Consider the following 15895-nt stretch of genomic DNA (forward strand, 5'->3'; position numbering starts at 1 on the left):
TATAAAGCAAATCAATCCCTTTGTCCCTTAATCCCCTGATTTAACCATAAATGATGTGGATACATCTAATACAGCTATACATCTACTAATTACCAAAAACTCAATTTTAAATGAAAGTCTAAAACTTTGAAAAAATATAAATGTCTTGTTTACCAAATTCCTATTAAGATATTCTCCCAGAATTAGAACAAAAAGGATAATGTGGCTCTTTACAAATACAGGTGATTACAAATACAGGTAACTGCCAAAATAAAGGAAGCACCAAAATAATGTGTCTTAATAGGGTGTTGGGCACCACAATCCACCAGAACAGCTTCAATGCACCTTGGCATAGATTCTGTCTGAAACTCTATTGGAGGGATGTGACACCATTCTTCCAAGAGAAATTCCATAATTGGTGTTTTGTTGATGGTGGTGGGAAACGCTGTCTAAGGCGCCACTCCAGAATATCCCAGAAGTGTTCAATTGGGTTCAGATCTGGTGACTCAGACGGCCATGGCATATGTTTTCACGCTAACCATTCAGTGCCATTCTGTTGATCGGGGCAATGTCATCCTCTGGGGGCATAGCCATGGAAGCAAAAATAATGGCCAAAATAATGGCCTGCCCAGCATTTTTATACATGACCTTAAGCATGATTGGATGTTAATTGCTTAATTCATTTCAATATACTTTGTACTTTGTATGTATTTACTCAAGTGTTTCCATTATTTTGGTAGTTACTTGTATTTTCCATTTTAATCACTCATGATGTAATGGATTTCAGTAGTCCTGGCAATGGATGGCCAGATGGGTCAAATGTCAACTTTCATGTTGATTGACATCTGGGATGTTGTGTCGTGTCCATCCATTCGTCCCTCTTCACCCCTCCCTCCCCACCTCACTCCCCTCCTCCTCCTCCTCCTCCTCCTCCATCAATTCCCTATTCACCCCCCTGCCCCCCTCCACTCCCCCTTCTCCACTCCTTCCACTCACCCCACAATCAGATATCAAACCTGATGACCTCCCTGTAAAAGGCTCCAAAGGGAAGGAGAAGAGCCGAGACAAGAGCAGGAACAAGGAGAAGAAGAAGAGCCACCATGCAGGAGAGGAGACAGAGAAACACTCCAGCAAACCCAAAGTGGACGAGCTGCTGGTCAGTAGGACTAGAGATTCCACTGGACACACACACACACACACACACACACACACACACACACACACACACACACACACACACACACACACACACGTGGAATGGTATCAGACACACTCTGAACAACAAGGTGTGTGTGTGTGTGTGTGTGTGTGTGTGATTGTGTGTGTGTGTGTGTGTGTGTGTGTGTATTGTCCAGGTGTACAACAAGGAGCTGGAGGCAGAGTATGATAACTTTGAGGACTGGCTCCACACCTTCAACCTGTACAGAGGGAAGGCAGGGGACGACGATGAAGCAGCCCTGGATGACGACAGGATCGTGGGCAGATTCAAGGGCTCCATGTGCATGTACAAGTTGCCTCTGTCTGAGGAGATCACCCGGGAGGTGGGCTTTGACCCAAACATGGGCATGTTCCAGAGCATTCCACACAATGACCCTATCAACGTGCTCGTGCGCGTCTTCGTGGTCAGGGTGAGTGACACCCCTAACCTCTAACCTCTAACCATAAACCAAAGCTTTCCCAGGTTGTTGCTCCTAACTTCAGCGACCTAATCATGTATTCTCATTCAACTCACTTGGTAAAATAAGGGTTCAATAGATTGTAAGTAAAAACCTAAACCATACCACCAACCAACACTGTATTCCAGGCCACAGACCTCCACCCTGCTGATGTGAATGGGAAAGCGGACCCCTATGTTGTCATCAAACTGGGCAAGTCAGAGCTGAAGGATAAAGAGAACTATATCTCCAAACAGCTCAACCCTGTCTTTGGCAAGTGAGTGTGGATGGATACATTCGTTGCACATTGGTGCTGATTCAACAAGTCAACTCATATAAAACATTGCAGTCAAGTGTATTGAAGCATCACTGTACTCTTGTAACTGGCATAGATGCAGCGGCAGCGCAATCTATAAAAAGCTAACCACTTCTTATTTCAAATGTCATCCGTACTCTCTCCATCTCTCCCTTTCTTGTCTATTCCCTCCCACTCCTATTCCTCCCTCCCTTCCTTCCCCTCCTTTCCTCCCTCCACTCCCTCCACCTCCTCTCCCAGGGCATTTGACATGGAGGCTACGTTCCCCATGGAGTCCATGTTGACCGTGTCAGTGTATGACTGGGATCTGGTGGGCACTGATGACCTCATCGGGGAGACCAAGATCGACCTGGAGAACCGCTTCTACAGTAAACACAGAGCTACCTGTGGCATCGCTAACAGCTACTCTGTGTGAGTTCCTGTCTGTCCATGTCATTGTTTTCTGGTCCGTTGTCTGTCTGTCTGTCTGTCTGTCTGTCTGTCTGTCTGTTAGTTGGTTCCTCTGTCTGTCTGTCTGTCTGTCTGTCTGTCTGTCTGTCTGTCTGTCTGTCTGTCTGTCTGTCTGTCTGTCTGTCTGTCTGTCTGTTAAGTTTATACCTCTGTCTGTCTGTTTCCCCCAAAAATGTTAAGAAACTAGAAAATAAAGTAAATATCGACAACAGTCTAGTGTTGTTGTTTGTTCCTGGTAGACATGGTTACAACGTGTGGCGTGACCCGATGAAGCCAAGTCAGATCCTGGCAAAGCTGTGTAAGGAGGGCAAGCTGGACAGCCCCCACTACGGTCCCGGGGGCAGGGTCAAGGTCGCCAACCGCGTCTTCATGGGTGCCACAGAGATCGAGGATGAGAATGGTATGTTTTTGACCTAAAGTATGATACATTTGTGCTGTTGAAAATATATTTATTAAACTTTGCCTACATTTAGAGACCTGACATTCACTGTGCGTCTGTGTGTGCGCGCATGTGCGTGTGTACAGGTCTGAAGAAGCAGACAGACGAGCACCTGGCCCTGACGGTGCTGAAGCACTGGGAGGAGATCCCCAGGGTGGGCTGTAAACTCATCCCAGAACACGTGGAGACAAGACCCCTACTCAACCCTGACCACCCTGGCATTGAGCAGGTCACACACACACATTCCTACTTATTATTAGTATAATGTTATTATAAGTGTTCATCTGGAACTAAGAGTTTAATTCATTTTGATCACTTTTGAGTTAATTGATAATATAGTGCCTTATGAGGGTAAAATAATTAATAATATTGGATAATGAAGCTGTTATGAGCTGTTATAACCTGTTATGACCTCTGTTTAACCCCATAGGGGCGGATTGAGATGTGGGTAGACATGTTCCCCATGGACATGCCAGCACCTGGACCCGCCATCGACATATCACCACGTAAACCAAAGAAGTATGTCATGTCTGGGGCCGGTGGAAGTGTCAGAGTTCAGTCAGTGTACTCTTAGAAAAAAGGGTTCTCAAAAGGTTCTCCTATGGGGACAGCCGAATAACCCTTTTAGGTTCTAGATAGCACCTTTTTAGTGTAGGTACAGCATTGGAGTCTGGTGGGAGGAGCTATAGGAGGACGGGCTCATTGTAATGGCTGGAAGGGCATAAATGGAACGGTATCAAACACATCAAACAAATAGAAACCACATGTTTGACTCCTTTCCATTAATACCATTCCAACAATTACAGTGAGCCCATCATCCTATAGCTCCTCCCACCAGCTACCTCTGAGGTACTACAGTATATGTTACACATTACCAGATAGATCAAGGCACAACATAAACATTTCCTAAAGGTTTGATTGTCGTTTTGCTTCTTATTTATGATCGAATATGAAGTGCTGTATATATGAGTCTCAAAACAGAAGGATGTAGTTTTCCTACTTATATCCCTTCCAGGTTTTCTGTGGTAGGTGTTGTATCTCATTAGAGTAGGTTGGTTATCTAGTGGTTTTCTGTGGTAAGTGTTGTATCTCATTAGAGTAGGTTGATAAATCTAGTGGTTTTCTGTGGAAGTGTTGTATCTCATTAGAGTAGGTTGGTTATCTAGTGGTTTTCTGTGGTAAGTGTTGTATCTCATTCGAGTAGGTTGGTTATCTAGTGGTTTTCTGTGGTAAGTGTTGTATCTCATTAGAGTAGGTTGGTTATCTAGTGGTTTTCTGTGGTAGGTGTTGTATCTCATTAGAGTAGGTTGATAAATCTAGTGGTTTTCTGTGGAAGTGTTGTATCTCATTAGAGTAGGTTGGTTATCTAGTGGTTTTCTGTGGTAAGTGTTGTATCTCATTAGAGTAGGTTGGTTATCTAGTGGTTTTCTGTGGTAAGTGTTGTATCTCATTAGAGTAGGTTGGTTATCTAGTGGTTTTCTGTGGTAGGTGTTGTATCTCATTAGAGTAGGTTGATAAATCTAGTGGTTTTCTGTGGAAGTGTTGTATCTCATTAGAGTAGGTTGGTTATCTAGTGGTTTTCTGTGGTAGGTGTTGTATCTCATTAGAGTAGGTTGATAAATCTAGTGGTTTTCTGTGGAAGTGTTGTATCTCATTAGAGTAGGTTGGTTATCTAGTGGTTTTCTGTGGTAAGTTTTGTATCTCATTAGAGTAAGTTGGTTATCTAGCACTAGACCTGGCCTTGTACATGTCTCACCATAGGAGTGTACAGCCACCTCCCAGGGCCAATTAAGCACTAGACAACAACAGTCCAACTGTGTGTGTTCCTTCCTCCCCCTTCACCAGATATGAGCTCAGGGTGATTATATGGAATACAGACGAAGTAATACTGGAGGACGATGATTACTTCACTGGGGAAAAGTCCAGTGACATATTTGTCAGGGGGTAGGTACCACAGAGGGCTGCGGCGTTATGCCCTGATAGCCCAGTGGGTGTGACGAAGTGGCGTGCTCCCGCGTTTTTTTTGGCGTTAACCATTGTTTTTTTGTTTTGTTTTGTTTTGTTTGTTTCCACGTTTTCTGTGTGTTGCGTGTTTGTTTGTGTCTCTTGTTTGTCGTCCTCTCTCTCTCTCTCCTGTGTGTCGATGCTGTGCTGTTGTCCAGCTTTGAACTGCGTGTTATTATTTGGAACACTGATGACGTAGTTCTAGAGGACGATGCTTTCATGACAGGAGAAAAGATGTCTGACATTTATGTCAGGGGGTAAAACACACCTTTAAATTGCATGGCTCGTACAAACCCCTCCCCCTTCCTTACCCGCCCCTCCCTTAGCCCTCCTATCAGCACGCAGTAAACCACAATGCCTTCACGCCTACAGACAGAGGAAGCCAATCAGGACCATACCACTTAAACAGCAAAGAGGTCAACGTGTCAACAAATGACACTAGGGCAAGCTCATCCACTATTCATTATTGAATTAACCAGGTTAATGGATTGAAAACTGTTTGCAATAAGTTCTGTGAATAACACACTTAGAAGATAAAAGAGTCTGTCAGTTCTCATGCACATTAAATTGGATATAAGCTAGGATAACTCAATAACATTATTCCATTTTGACTTGCCAATTGCTAGTCATCCTTACTGTCATTAGTTTAACTGGTATGGTGCTGCATTCCTACAACAGTTGTAGATTGTCTTGGGCGGGGTTAAAACTACTCGGGATTCCAGGAAGCCTCATGCATGGCAGCATTAGCAAAAAAGGCTTGCATGGGAAATGGAATGGATTCCATATTGTTTTTGCAATTGTATTGTCATTTGCTGGCACTTATTAATGATGCTGTTGAGAATATATCAATACTAATGGACATTCAAAGTCGTAGAAACGTTTTTGGCCGAGGCCTCTCCCCTCCTGCTTCTCAAATGTGCCACCTTCAGGTTTTCAATTCAGTCCAACAGAAAATGTGTTGAAATTCCAGTTGAAGATTTTAAAACTGACATCAATTTTCAAATACACATTTTCAATTCATGAAATTGGAATTTTGTTTTCTTTTCTGAATTTAAATGGAATTGAACCCTCCTCACCAACCACTGGCCACTTGGCACTACTGCAGGGGATAAACTCAGTCTGCCACCCCACGCTGTGCTGAGCCTGCATTGAGACTAGATTTGCATTGTAAGACACTTCTGTTAATGTTAATCTCGTATCTGCATCTTCCCTCCAATGAAGGAAAGCACTGTCATAAAAATGTATTTGACTCTTTTTGTAAAGCTTTGTGTGTGCATGGCATTTGTAATATGTGACCGTCCAACACCAAATCAGGCAATTTGTATTTAAATACACAGTGTGAACTCTATTCTTATTCAGTTGTTTTACAGTGGTAATACTTTTTATAGAATTCACCTAGGTGCAAACACTATGACCACTATTTCACAGCCATGTTTCAATTTGATTTAATTCATAATCTCATACATTTGTCATTACTGGCTGGTTTCTTATTGGAGGGTCCCACCATACGTGTTTTGCTTTTCAAATACTAACATCCTTTTTGTGTATTCAATGGAACAGACCTGTAATGCATACAACACATACTGAGTCATACTATGAATAGCAATCTCAAATCACATTAACTGATGTAAAATGGTGATCTGATCTTCACTGCGTCTGCCTAACCTCCACAGACAACCTTCACACAGAGCATGATAAGTGAAGCTTGTCAATATGCAAAAATAACCCAATAATAACACAGTCATTACACTTAATTTACTACATCATCAGGTCAACATGACCCTCACGCCTAACCTCTGACCCCCTATGACCTTTGACCTTTAACCCAGCTGGCTGAAGGGTCAACAGGAGGACAAGCAGGACACAGACGTCCACTACCACTCTCTGACGGGCGAGGGGAATTTCAACTGGCGCTTCGTGTACCCCTTCGACTACCTGATGGCTGAGGAGAAGATCGTCATCTCCAAAAAGGAGTCCATGTTTTCCTGGGACGAGACCGAGTACAAGATCCCTGCACGCCTCACCCTGCAGGTCTGGGATGCTGACCACTTCTCCGCTGATGACTTTCTAGGTACTGTAGGCCTACACTGCTGGAGCTCTCTACAACTCTACTCATTCTTCTTTTTTTTTTAATTGTCATTTTTCTCAAATGTTGTCCATTCACTGGGCCATATACAGTTCCTTTATATCATCCCTCAAGCTCTGTCATCTCCTCAGTTATCGTCTAATGTCATGTATTGTCTCTCCTGACAGGTGCGATAGAGCTGGACCTGAACAGGTTTCCCCGCGGGGCGAAGACAGCCAAGCAGTGTTCTATAAACATGGTCCAGAACCAGGCAGAGCTGCCCTGCATCTCCATCTTCAAACAGAAGAGAGTCAAGGGCTGGTGGCCATTCGTGGCCCGTGACGAGAACGACGAGATGGAACTCACGGTGAGTGAGTGAGTGAGTGAGTAAGTGAGTGAGTGAGTGAGTGAGTGAGACCCACACACACACATTGGATCATTGGAATGATTGTGTCTTCCTCTCAGGGTAAAGTGGAGGCGGAGCTTCATCTCATGTCGGCAGAGGAGGCGGAGAAAAGTCCTGTTGGTCTTGGACGCAATGAGCCTGACCCTCTGGAGAAACCAAAGTAAGATCTTTATATTTACAGTATACACACACACTCACACTAAGACTATACCCACATACACATTCAGACAAAACGTACACAATCACAAATGTTAATGTTTGTCACACAATGTTAAAAGCAAAGGTGGGAAACAGAAAATAAGTCAGACATGGTCAACTTTCCTATAATCCTCCACTTCCTTCAGGGGTTCTATTCACACCATGCAAAAATAACACTGTGCAAGTGTTAAAACCAACTGATTTATCCCAGTCATTTATTTCTAAACCTCGATTCTGCATCCATCAGAAGCTGATAATGGTTTACATTTTAGTCGACACTTTTTTCTAGAGCGACTGGAGTGCATACTGTACACCTTTCATACTTCGTCACATTGGTCCTCCATGGGAATCGAAATCACAACCCTGGCATTGCAAGCACTGTGCTCTACCAACTGAGCCACACTGGCTTATTCAGAGGTTATGTGATGCACACAATGACTTTAAATAATAATAAGAAATACAGTCTATTTTGACACCTGCGCCTCATTGCAATGTGAACACACTTTCACGGCATCACACTGTTACCTTCCTGTCATCTCTTCACGTTTCCCTTCTTACTGTCTCTGTGTTGCCTCCCTCTCTCCCCTCCAACCTGCGTTGTCTTTCCTTCCATCTACATCCCCTCTTCTCCTCCTCCTCCCCTCCTTCTGAAGTCGCCCGGACACCAGTCTCATGTGGTTTGTGAACCCCCTGAAGTCCATCCGCTACTTCATCTGGCACAACTACCGCTGGCTGATCCTCAAGGCCCTGGGCCTGCTGCTGCTGCTACTCCTGTTGGGTCTATTCCTCTACTCCTTCCCTGGATACCTGGTCAAGAAGATGCTGGGGGCCTGAGGGGGCTGAGACCTACCAGGGCCACTCCCTCTCCTCTCTCTTCTCCTATCCTACCGTTTCCTCTCCTGCTCCTTCTTTTCTGTCACTTTCTCTTTATCATTTACCCACTCTCTGGTCCTCTCTCTGGTCCTCTCCTTTTTTCTGTCTGGTCCTCTCTCTGGTCCTCTCCTTTTTTCTGTCTGGTCCTCTCTCTGGTCCTCTCTCTGGTCCTCTCCTTTTTTCTGTCTGGTCCTCTCTCTGGTCCTCTCCTTTTTTCTGTCTGGTCCTCTCTCTGGTCCTCTCTCTGGTCCTCTCCTTTTTTCTGTCTGGTCCTCTCTCTGGTCCTCTCCTTTTTTCTGTCTGGTCCTCTTTCTGGTCCTCTCCTTTTTTCTGTCTGGTCCTCTCTCTGGTCCTCTCCTTTTTTCTGTCTGGTCCTCTCTCTGGTCCTCTCCTTTTTTCTGTCTGGTCCTCTCTCTGGTCCTCTCCTTTTTTATCTCTGGTCCTCTCCTTTTTTATCTCTGGTCCTCTCTCTGGTCCTCTCTCTGGCCCTCTCTCTTGTCCTCTCCTTTTTTCTGCCTGGTCCTCTCTCTGGTCCTCTCCTTTTTTCTGCCTGGTCCTCTCTCTGGTCCTCTCCTTTTTTTCTTCTGTCTGGTCCTCTGTCTGGTCCTCTCTCTGGTCCTCTCTCTGGCCCTCTCCTTTTTTCTGTCTGGTTCTCTCTCTGGTCCTCTCCTTTTTTCTTTCTGGTCCTCTCTCTGGTCCTCTCCTTTTTTCTGTCTGGTCCTCTCTCTGGTCCTCTCTCTGGTCCTCTTCTTTTTTTCTGTCTGGTCCTCTCTCTGGCCCTCTCCTTTTTTCTGTCTGGTCCTCTCTCTGGTCTTCTCCTTTTTTCTGTCTGGTCCTCTCTCTGGTCCTCTCTCTGGTCCACTCTCTGGTCCTCTCTCTGTCCCTCTCTATGGCCCTCTCTCTGGTCCTCTCTCTGGTCCTCTCTCTGGCCCTCTCCTTTTTTCTGTCTGGTCCTCTCTCTGGTCTTCTCCTTTTTTCTGTCTGGTCCTCTCTCTGGTCCTCTCTCTGGTCCACTCTCTGGTCCTCTCTCTGTCCCTCTCTCTGGCCCTCTCTCTGGTCCTCTCTCTGGCCCTCTCTCTGGCATTCTCTCTGGTCCTCTCTCTGGCCCTCTCTCTGGCCCTCTCTCTGGTCCTCTCTCTGGCCCTCTCTCTGGCATTCTCTCTGGTCCTCTCTCTGGCCCTCTCTCTGGTCCTCTCTCTGGCCCTCTCTCTGGCCCTCTCTCTGGCCCTCTCTCTGGTCCTCTCTCTGGTCCTCTCTCTGGTCCTCTCCTTTTTTCTGTCTGGTCCTCTCTCTGGCCCTCTCCTTTTTTCTGTCTGGTCCTCTCTCTGGTCCACTCTCTGGCCCTCTCTCTGGCCCTCTATCTGGCCCTCTCTCTGGTCCTCTCTCTGGTCCTCTCTCTGGCCCTCTCTCTGGCCCTCTCTCTGGCCCTCTCTCTGGCCCTCTCTCTGGTCCTCTCTCTGGTCCTCTCTCTGGCCCTCTCCTTTTTTCTGTCTGGTCCTCTCTCTGGTCCACTCTCTGGTCCACTCTCTGGTCCTCTCTCTGGTCCTCTCCAGTTCTCTCCTCTGTTCCTCCTTTTCACTGATCCCATATGTGTCTATCCCTTTCCTCCCTTCTCCTGCGGTATCTGTCACTCAATGGATGTTATCACATCTTCTTCTCCCCTTTCTACCACCTTCCTTTTCTATAACCTCTTTCTTCTATCCCTCCACCTCTTTCATCTCGTGTCCTCTTTCTTTTCAGGTCCTATTTTCCACATCTCAGGTCTGTCTCTCAATCTTTGTATTTTCTCAGATAGACAAAGATTGTGTCTGGTACCTAGTCCTCTTTTCTTTGATTCCTGCTTCTCCTTGTCTTAGTCTCCTTTCCTGTGATGTCTCTTGTCTCTCGACCTGTCAATGTCAAGTGTCAATCACGAGTCTGCCATTGTGCATTACACCATCATTACACTGGAGTCGTATTATATGCAGCGCAAAACTTTTCCCTATAAATGTACAGCATTATACTGGTACCAGAGTTGCTAGCAGTCTAAACCACTCCATGGTGAAATTCACCAACAGAGTGGAGCAGAGACCAGGCTTTGTGGAATATCTAGCCCCGACTACATCGATTCAAGATCAATACTTTTTTTTTAAACGAATAATGAAACGCCTACCTGGTACCTATGTTTGTCTTCTGTAGTTACATGCATTTATTTGTTGAAATCCATACTTAATCCATCCATACTTAATCCATCCATACTTAATCCATCCATACTTAATCCATCCATACTTAATCCATCCATACTTAATCCATCCATACCTAATCCATCCATACTTAATCAAATACAAACACCGACTTTTTGGCCGTTTCTGTTTCTCAGATGGCAACTTAGCGTGAATGCTCATGTGCCAATTGAATCTCCGATGATGTAGACCTAGGTCTCCAAACACTCATTGTACAATCAAATCACACAATCTACAGATGGTGTGTCGACCAATCAAATCACACAATCTACAGATGGTGTGTTGACCAATCAAATCACACAATCTACAGATGGTGTGTTGACCAATCAAATCACACAATCTACAGATGGTGTGTCGACCAATCAAATCACACAATCTACAGATGGTGTGTTGACCAATCAAATCACACAATCTACAGATGGTAATTTTCCTTACTGTAAAACATGTTGCAGCATACAGCATCCCTGCTGTAAATTGGATGCTGTAATGTTTTACAGTAAGGAAAATAGTACCGTGAAATGTATAACTGCATCGATGCTGTACAGCAAAATTACAGTATTAAGCTGCAACTCTGGTGCCAGGATAATGCTGTAAATTTACAGTGAAATTCTCCCTGAAATCTGAATTTAAGAAAAAACATAAAATACATTTATTCAAGTTGTTAACAACATTAACTACAAATCAACAATAAGGGCTGTCATTAAATGGGCAGCAGGTAGCCTATCGGTTAAGAGCGTTGGGCCAGTAACCGTAAGGTCACTGGTTCAAATCCCTGAGCCAAATAGGTGAAAAATGTATCAATGTGCCCTTGAGCAAGTCACTTACACCTAATTGTTCCTATAAGTCACCATGTGAGTGTCTGAAAAATGTCAAACAATCATCATCCCATTTTATGTCTTCATTGTCTGAGGAATATATCTGTGCTTAGCTGACTGTGCAATGGTATTTTGGTTAATACAAATAATGTAATTATTTCATAAACAGGGTTGTTTGCGTAGTAGTGTACGGAGAAATGTGATCCATTGGAAATAGTCATACATCATATATGGCTCACTAACACTGGCCCTCCTCTTTTCTCTTTTCATCCCCCACCTCTGGCCCCCTTATCACCGTTTCCTCACCCTACCCACTATCTTCCCTTTAACCTACTCACCCTTCTGTCCCCCACCTCTACCTCTCCCACAACTGCCCTCCATCAACCCCATGTCCTTCTCCACTCCCTTCCCTATATCTTCTACCCCACTATCCCCCCACCCATCCCCTCTAACCCCCCCCCCAGTCGGCCAGACACCACCTTCCTGTGGTTCCTGAGCCCCCTGAAGGCCATCCGCTACCTGGTGTGTAACCGCTACAAGTGGCTCATCATCAAGATGATTGTGGCCCTGCTGCTGCTCATGATGCTGGGGCTCTTCCTCTACAGCATGCCTGGCTACCTGGTCAAGAAGCTGCTGGGGGCCTGAGGGGGATGAATGAGTGGATACATGCGGAGACAAGATGATTGCAGCCCCCCTCCCTCAACATCCCAGCCTTGCCCTCGCCCCACCACCCATCTAACCTTGGCAGTGCTGCTTAACACACATTCTACTCAAAGTCGTTCTATCTATCCCTTGGACCTTTTATCTATCGCTTTAACTACTAAAAACTAAGAACGTCCATATATCTTCTACTCTACAGTAGCACAGTGGGCCTAACCACTCCTGCGATGACCACTGACTAACCAATCAAACTCCTTGCCCCTGATCTGATCATCAATGATGTGGCATACCCTGATGTAACATTTTAGACATTGTTTATTTATTTATCTATTTATTTGTGACTTAAATGATTTGGAAGGACATGGTTAGTGGTCAGTTGATTGGCACTGTTGGTCTTGCATGGATATACATTTCTCAAGTGATGTTGTAATTTTTCCCATTACTTCTATTATACGGCTGTTTTTAAATGGGAATCATGGGGTTGGTTGGTGTGATCACTTGAACTGGACAACAAATGGATTGTTCCCAACAGTTAATGTTCCTCTTGCAGCCTTTGTACACATCTTAAATAATGATGAAGAGATTGAACAACAGATGTCTATTTTCTTAGGACCTAGTTTAACAAGACTTAAAGAGGAACAAAGAGTACAATAATAACTTTTGAATCTTTATCAATTACCGAGCTAAGCATTCTATCGTTTGGTTTAATTTGTGTCCTCAAACACCAACATTTTATGGAACAATGCTTGTTTCTTCAGCCCTTCCTTCAGTGACCTGGAATGCTCTTATAGATTCTTACTGTTATCCAGCAAATGCACAGTAGGTTTAGATATGCATGCAACTGTATTCTAACATCTCAGAGTGATTCAGTTTACATGGTCATCTGACAAGGCATGACTTTCTATTGTAGCTTTACAGTCAGTTACTAAACCTTTTATTTATGTCCGGATCTAGACCTTTTTTTTTACAATGTAGAGATTCCTAAGTGGTTATGTGCATCTTATAGCACATGAGACGTACAGGAATAGGAAGGTGGGGATTGGCCTCTTGACCTCTACCCAATCGGCCTATCAGATTACTCGACTTGCCCTATCAGTTTTTTGAATCAGTTTAATTACTATGCATACTACCTTCCTCTAATGACTTGTTTTTGATTGACTTTTGATTACTATTGATATTGTTCTGCAATGTTGAGGGAGATAGCACGTAAGCATTGCACTGCACCTTTTATACCTGCTGTAAACTGTGTAGGTGATGAATACAATTTGATTTGAGATTACTTAGTTTGCAGTGGGCAGTTCCCTCATGGTTTCCCTTGCTTGACCTACCTGTAGTTATGAGGCAGGTTAGCATTTTTCATCATGAATCTTGTTCTGGAGGCAGCTCTGCATAGTGGTCACTAGCTGGCACAGCCACAAAGTCATACAATCTGATTTTAAAATTAACCCTAGCTTTAACCACACAGATAACCCTAATTGATAACCCTAGCCTTAAATTAAGACCAACAAGTGAAATTCTTTCCAGAAATGTTTACAATTGCCACTTTTGACTTTGCAGCTAGCTCAGGTCTGCCTCAAGGACAAGACTCATCCCAATAAACGTCAGCCTGCAGTTTTGACATCATTTGTGTTGCAGTCATTTTAGTGATCCCGTGTTCACAAAATACAAACCAACAAAAAAATATATTTTAATGTTTGCACTAACTCTCGTCTGTTTGTATGATAAAGTGTATTTATATATTTCTGTTGAAAAGTGTACAATCTTAATGTGTCTGTTTTAACAAGGACTTTAAATAAATTGAATGAATTGAAAACATTTTTGGGAAATGTTTGGTTTATATACGTTTACAGCGTCTAATAAATGTCGCTGTGTTCTTGATGTGTGTGGCAGAGGTTGCATGAGTATCTAGACGACTCTTTGAGGGTATTGTGTGCATACCTTTGTTGTGTGTGTAAAACATCTCCATCTCTCCCTGTAGTCGTCCCAACACCAGTCTGTCGTGGATGCTGAGCCCGGTGCGTGTAGTGTGTATCCTAGTCTGGAGGCAGTACAAGCTGCACTGTGCTCTGCTGCTGGGGGCCGTCCTGGGACTTCTGTTCCTGGGCCTGCTCTTCTTCTCCCTGCCTTCTGCCCTCAGCTACAAGATCTTCAACGTCGCTGGCTGAACACACATTTATCAACCACACACATGCAAACGTAACTTTCTCTCCATGTGGCTGATCCCTGAATGTATTTGCATGTTAAATAGTTTGTATTCTACTGAAGTTCTAATGCGTTACATCTTATTCAATATTGTTGGTAACATTCTACTTTACTACTAGTTAACTCCCATTATGCACTTTATATTTTACATTGTGTTCAACATCAACTCCCATACTGTAAGTTGATAAAGTGATTTATTTTCCTCATCAATAAATTTAAGCATTTCCACTACACTGTGTTCGTGTGTGCTCTTCTCTTCCTCATTGGTCAGCTCATTCACTCAGGAGCCAACGGCATCACCTGGGTGGGCAGAATATCCAGCTCAGAATTCATCCGAAGAATGGAGATTGTCAGTAAATGTCTCTAAATTAGCACAAACATTCTGGACATTAACCCTCTAGATGCTCTTACACACACACTCACCCTAGAGGCTCTGTATTGGTGCAGCAGCATCCGTAGCTCTGGATTCTGTTTTAAACTCTGTGTCTGTCGTTAAACCGCGATCAGAACAATGCTGGCAACAGACCGATAAAAAACAAAATCAGTGCTCAATCAATTACCGCTCTTTATCTGTTTTATAACTCAATTAGAGGCTGAATTGAATCTACAATACATTAGCAACAGCCTTCTAATATTGAGTTTCACCCCCTTTTGCCCTCAGAACAGCCTCAATTCGCCGAGGCATGGACTCTACAAGGTTTAAAGCATTCAACAGAGATGGTGGCCCATGTTGACTCCAACAAGTTGGCTGAATGTCCTTTGGGTGGTGGATCATTCGTGACGGGAAACTGTTATGCGTGAAAAACACAGCAGCGTTACAGTTCTTGACACTGAAACCGGTGCGTCCCCGGAGTCGCCTCTTCACTGTTGATGTTGAGACTAGTGTTTTGCGGGTGCTATTTAATGAAGCTGCCAGTTGAGGACCTGTGAGGCGTCTGTTTCTCAAACTAGACACTAATGTACTGGTCCTCTTGCTCAGTTGTGCACCGGGGCCTCCCACTCTTTCTATTCTGGTTAGAGATAGTTTGCGCTGTTCTGTGGAGTAGTGCACAGTGTTGTATGAGATCTTCAGTTTCTTGCTCATTTCTTGCTGTTTTATTGCTTCCTTAATAAGGACAACCGTTTTCAACTGTGATAACATAATTGCAAAAGGGTTTTCTAATGATGAATTAGCCTTTTAAAATGATCAACTTGGATTAGCTAACACAACGTGCCATTGGAACACAGGAGTGATGGTTGCTCATAATGGGCCTCTGTAGATATTCCATAAAAAATCTGCAGTTTCCAGCTATAATAGTCACTTACAACATTAACAATGTCTACAGTGTATTTCTGATCAATTTGATAACAGAATCGGTGTAATGAACACACCCCAGCGCAACCCTTTAAGTGGAGATTGATTGGACTTGAGATGGGTCTTTGGACTCCAGTGGTGTTTACACAGACACTAGGGGGCTCTAGAGAGTCAGTCATGATGATATACAGCATCTCTCTCTCTCTCTCACACACACACACACACACACACACACACACACACACTAGACTGCTCCACTCACTGTGACAGACACACCACAGCACCATAGGAATCAACATCCTGCTGCACTTTCTGAG

The 15895-nt window shown here is 44.0% G+C and overlaps 1 protein-coding gene across 1 annotated transcript in view; it reads left to right on the top strand.

Moving 5' to 3' along the window:
- Positions 1-14413, top strand: part of LOC139407283 (otoferlin-like) — a 126012-nt gene extending 111599 nt beyond the window's left edge. The window contains exons 35-46 of the mRNA XM_071150925.1: positions 987-1135; positions 1335-1607; positions 1784-1911; positions 2191-2361; positions 2640-2800; positions 2926-3068; positions 3270-3358; positions 5002-5100; positions 6673-6914; positions 7097-7275; positions 7374-7474; positions 14061-14413. Coding sequence (XP_071007026.1) covers positions 987-1135; positions 1335-1607; positions 1784-1911; positions 2191-2361; positions 2640-2800; positions 2926-3068; positions 3270-3358; positions 5002-5100; positions 6673-6914; positions 7097-7275; positions 7374-7474; positions 14061-14247 — 1922 coding nt within the window. The 3' untranslated portion in view covers positions 14248-14413. The remainder of the gene's footprint in view (positions 1-986; positions 1136-1334; positions 1608-1783; positions 1912-2190; positions 2362-2639; positions 2801-2925; positions 3069-3269; positions 3359-5001; positions 5101-6672; positions 6915-7096; positions 7276-7373; positions 7475-14060) is intronic.
- Positions 14414-15895: the final 1482 nt, after the last annotated feature.

Source organism: Oncorhynchus clarkii, chromosome 4 (assembly GCF_045791955.1).
Source record: "Oncorhynchus clarkii lewisi isolate Uvic-CL-2024 chromosome 4, UVic_Ocla_1.0, whole genome shotgun sequence".
NCBI classification, from domain to species: Eukaryota; Metazoa; Chordata; class Actinopteri; order Salmoniformes; family Salmonidae; genus Oncorhynchus; species Oncorhynchus clarkii.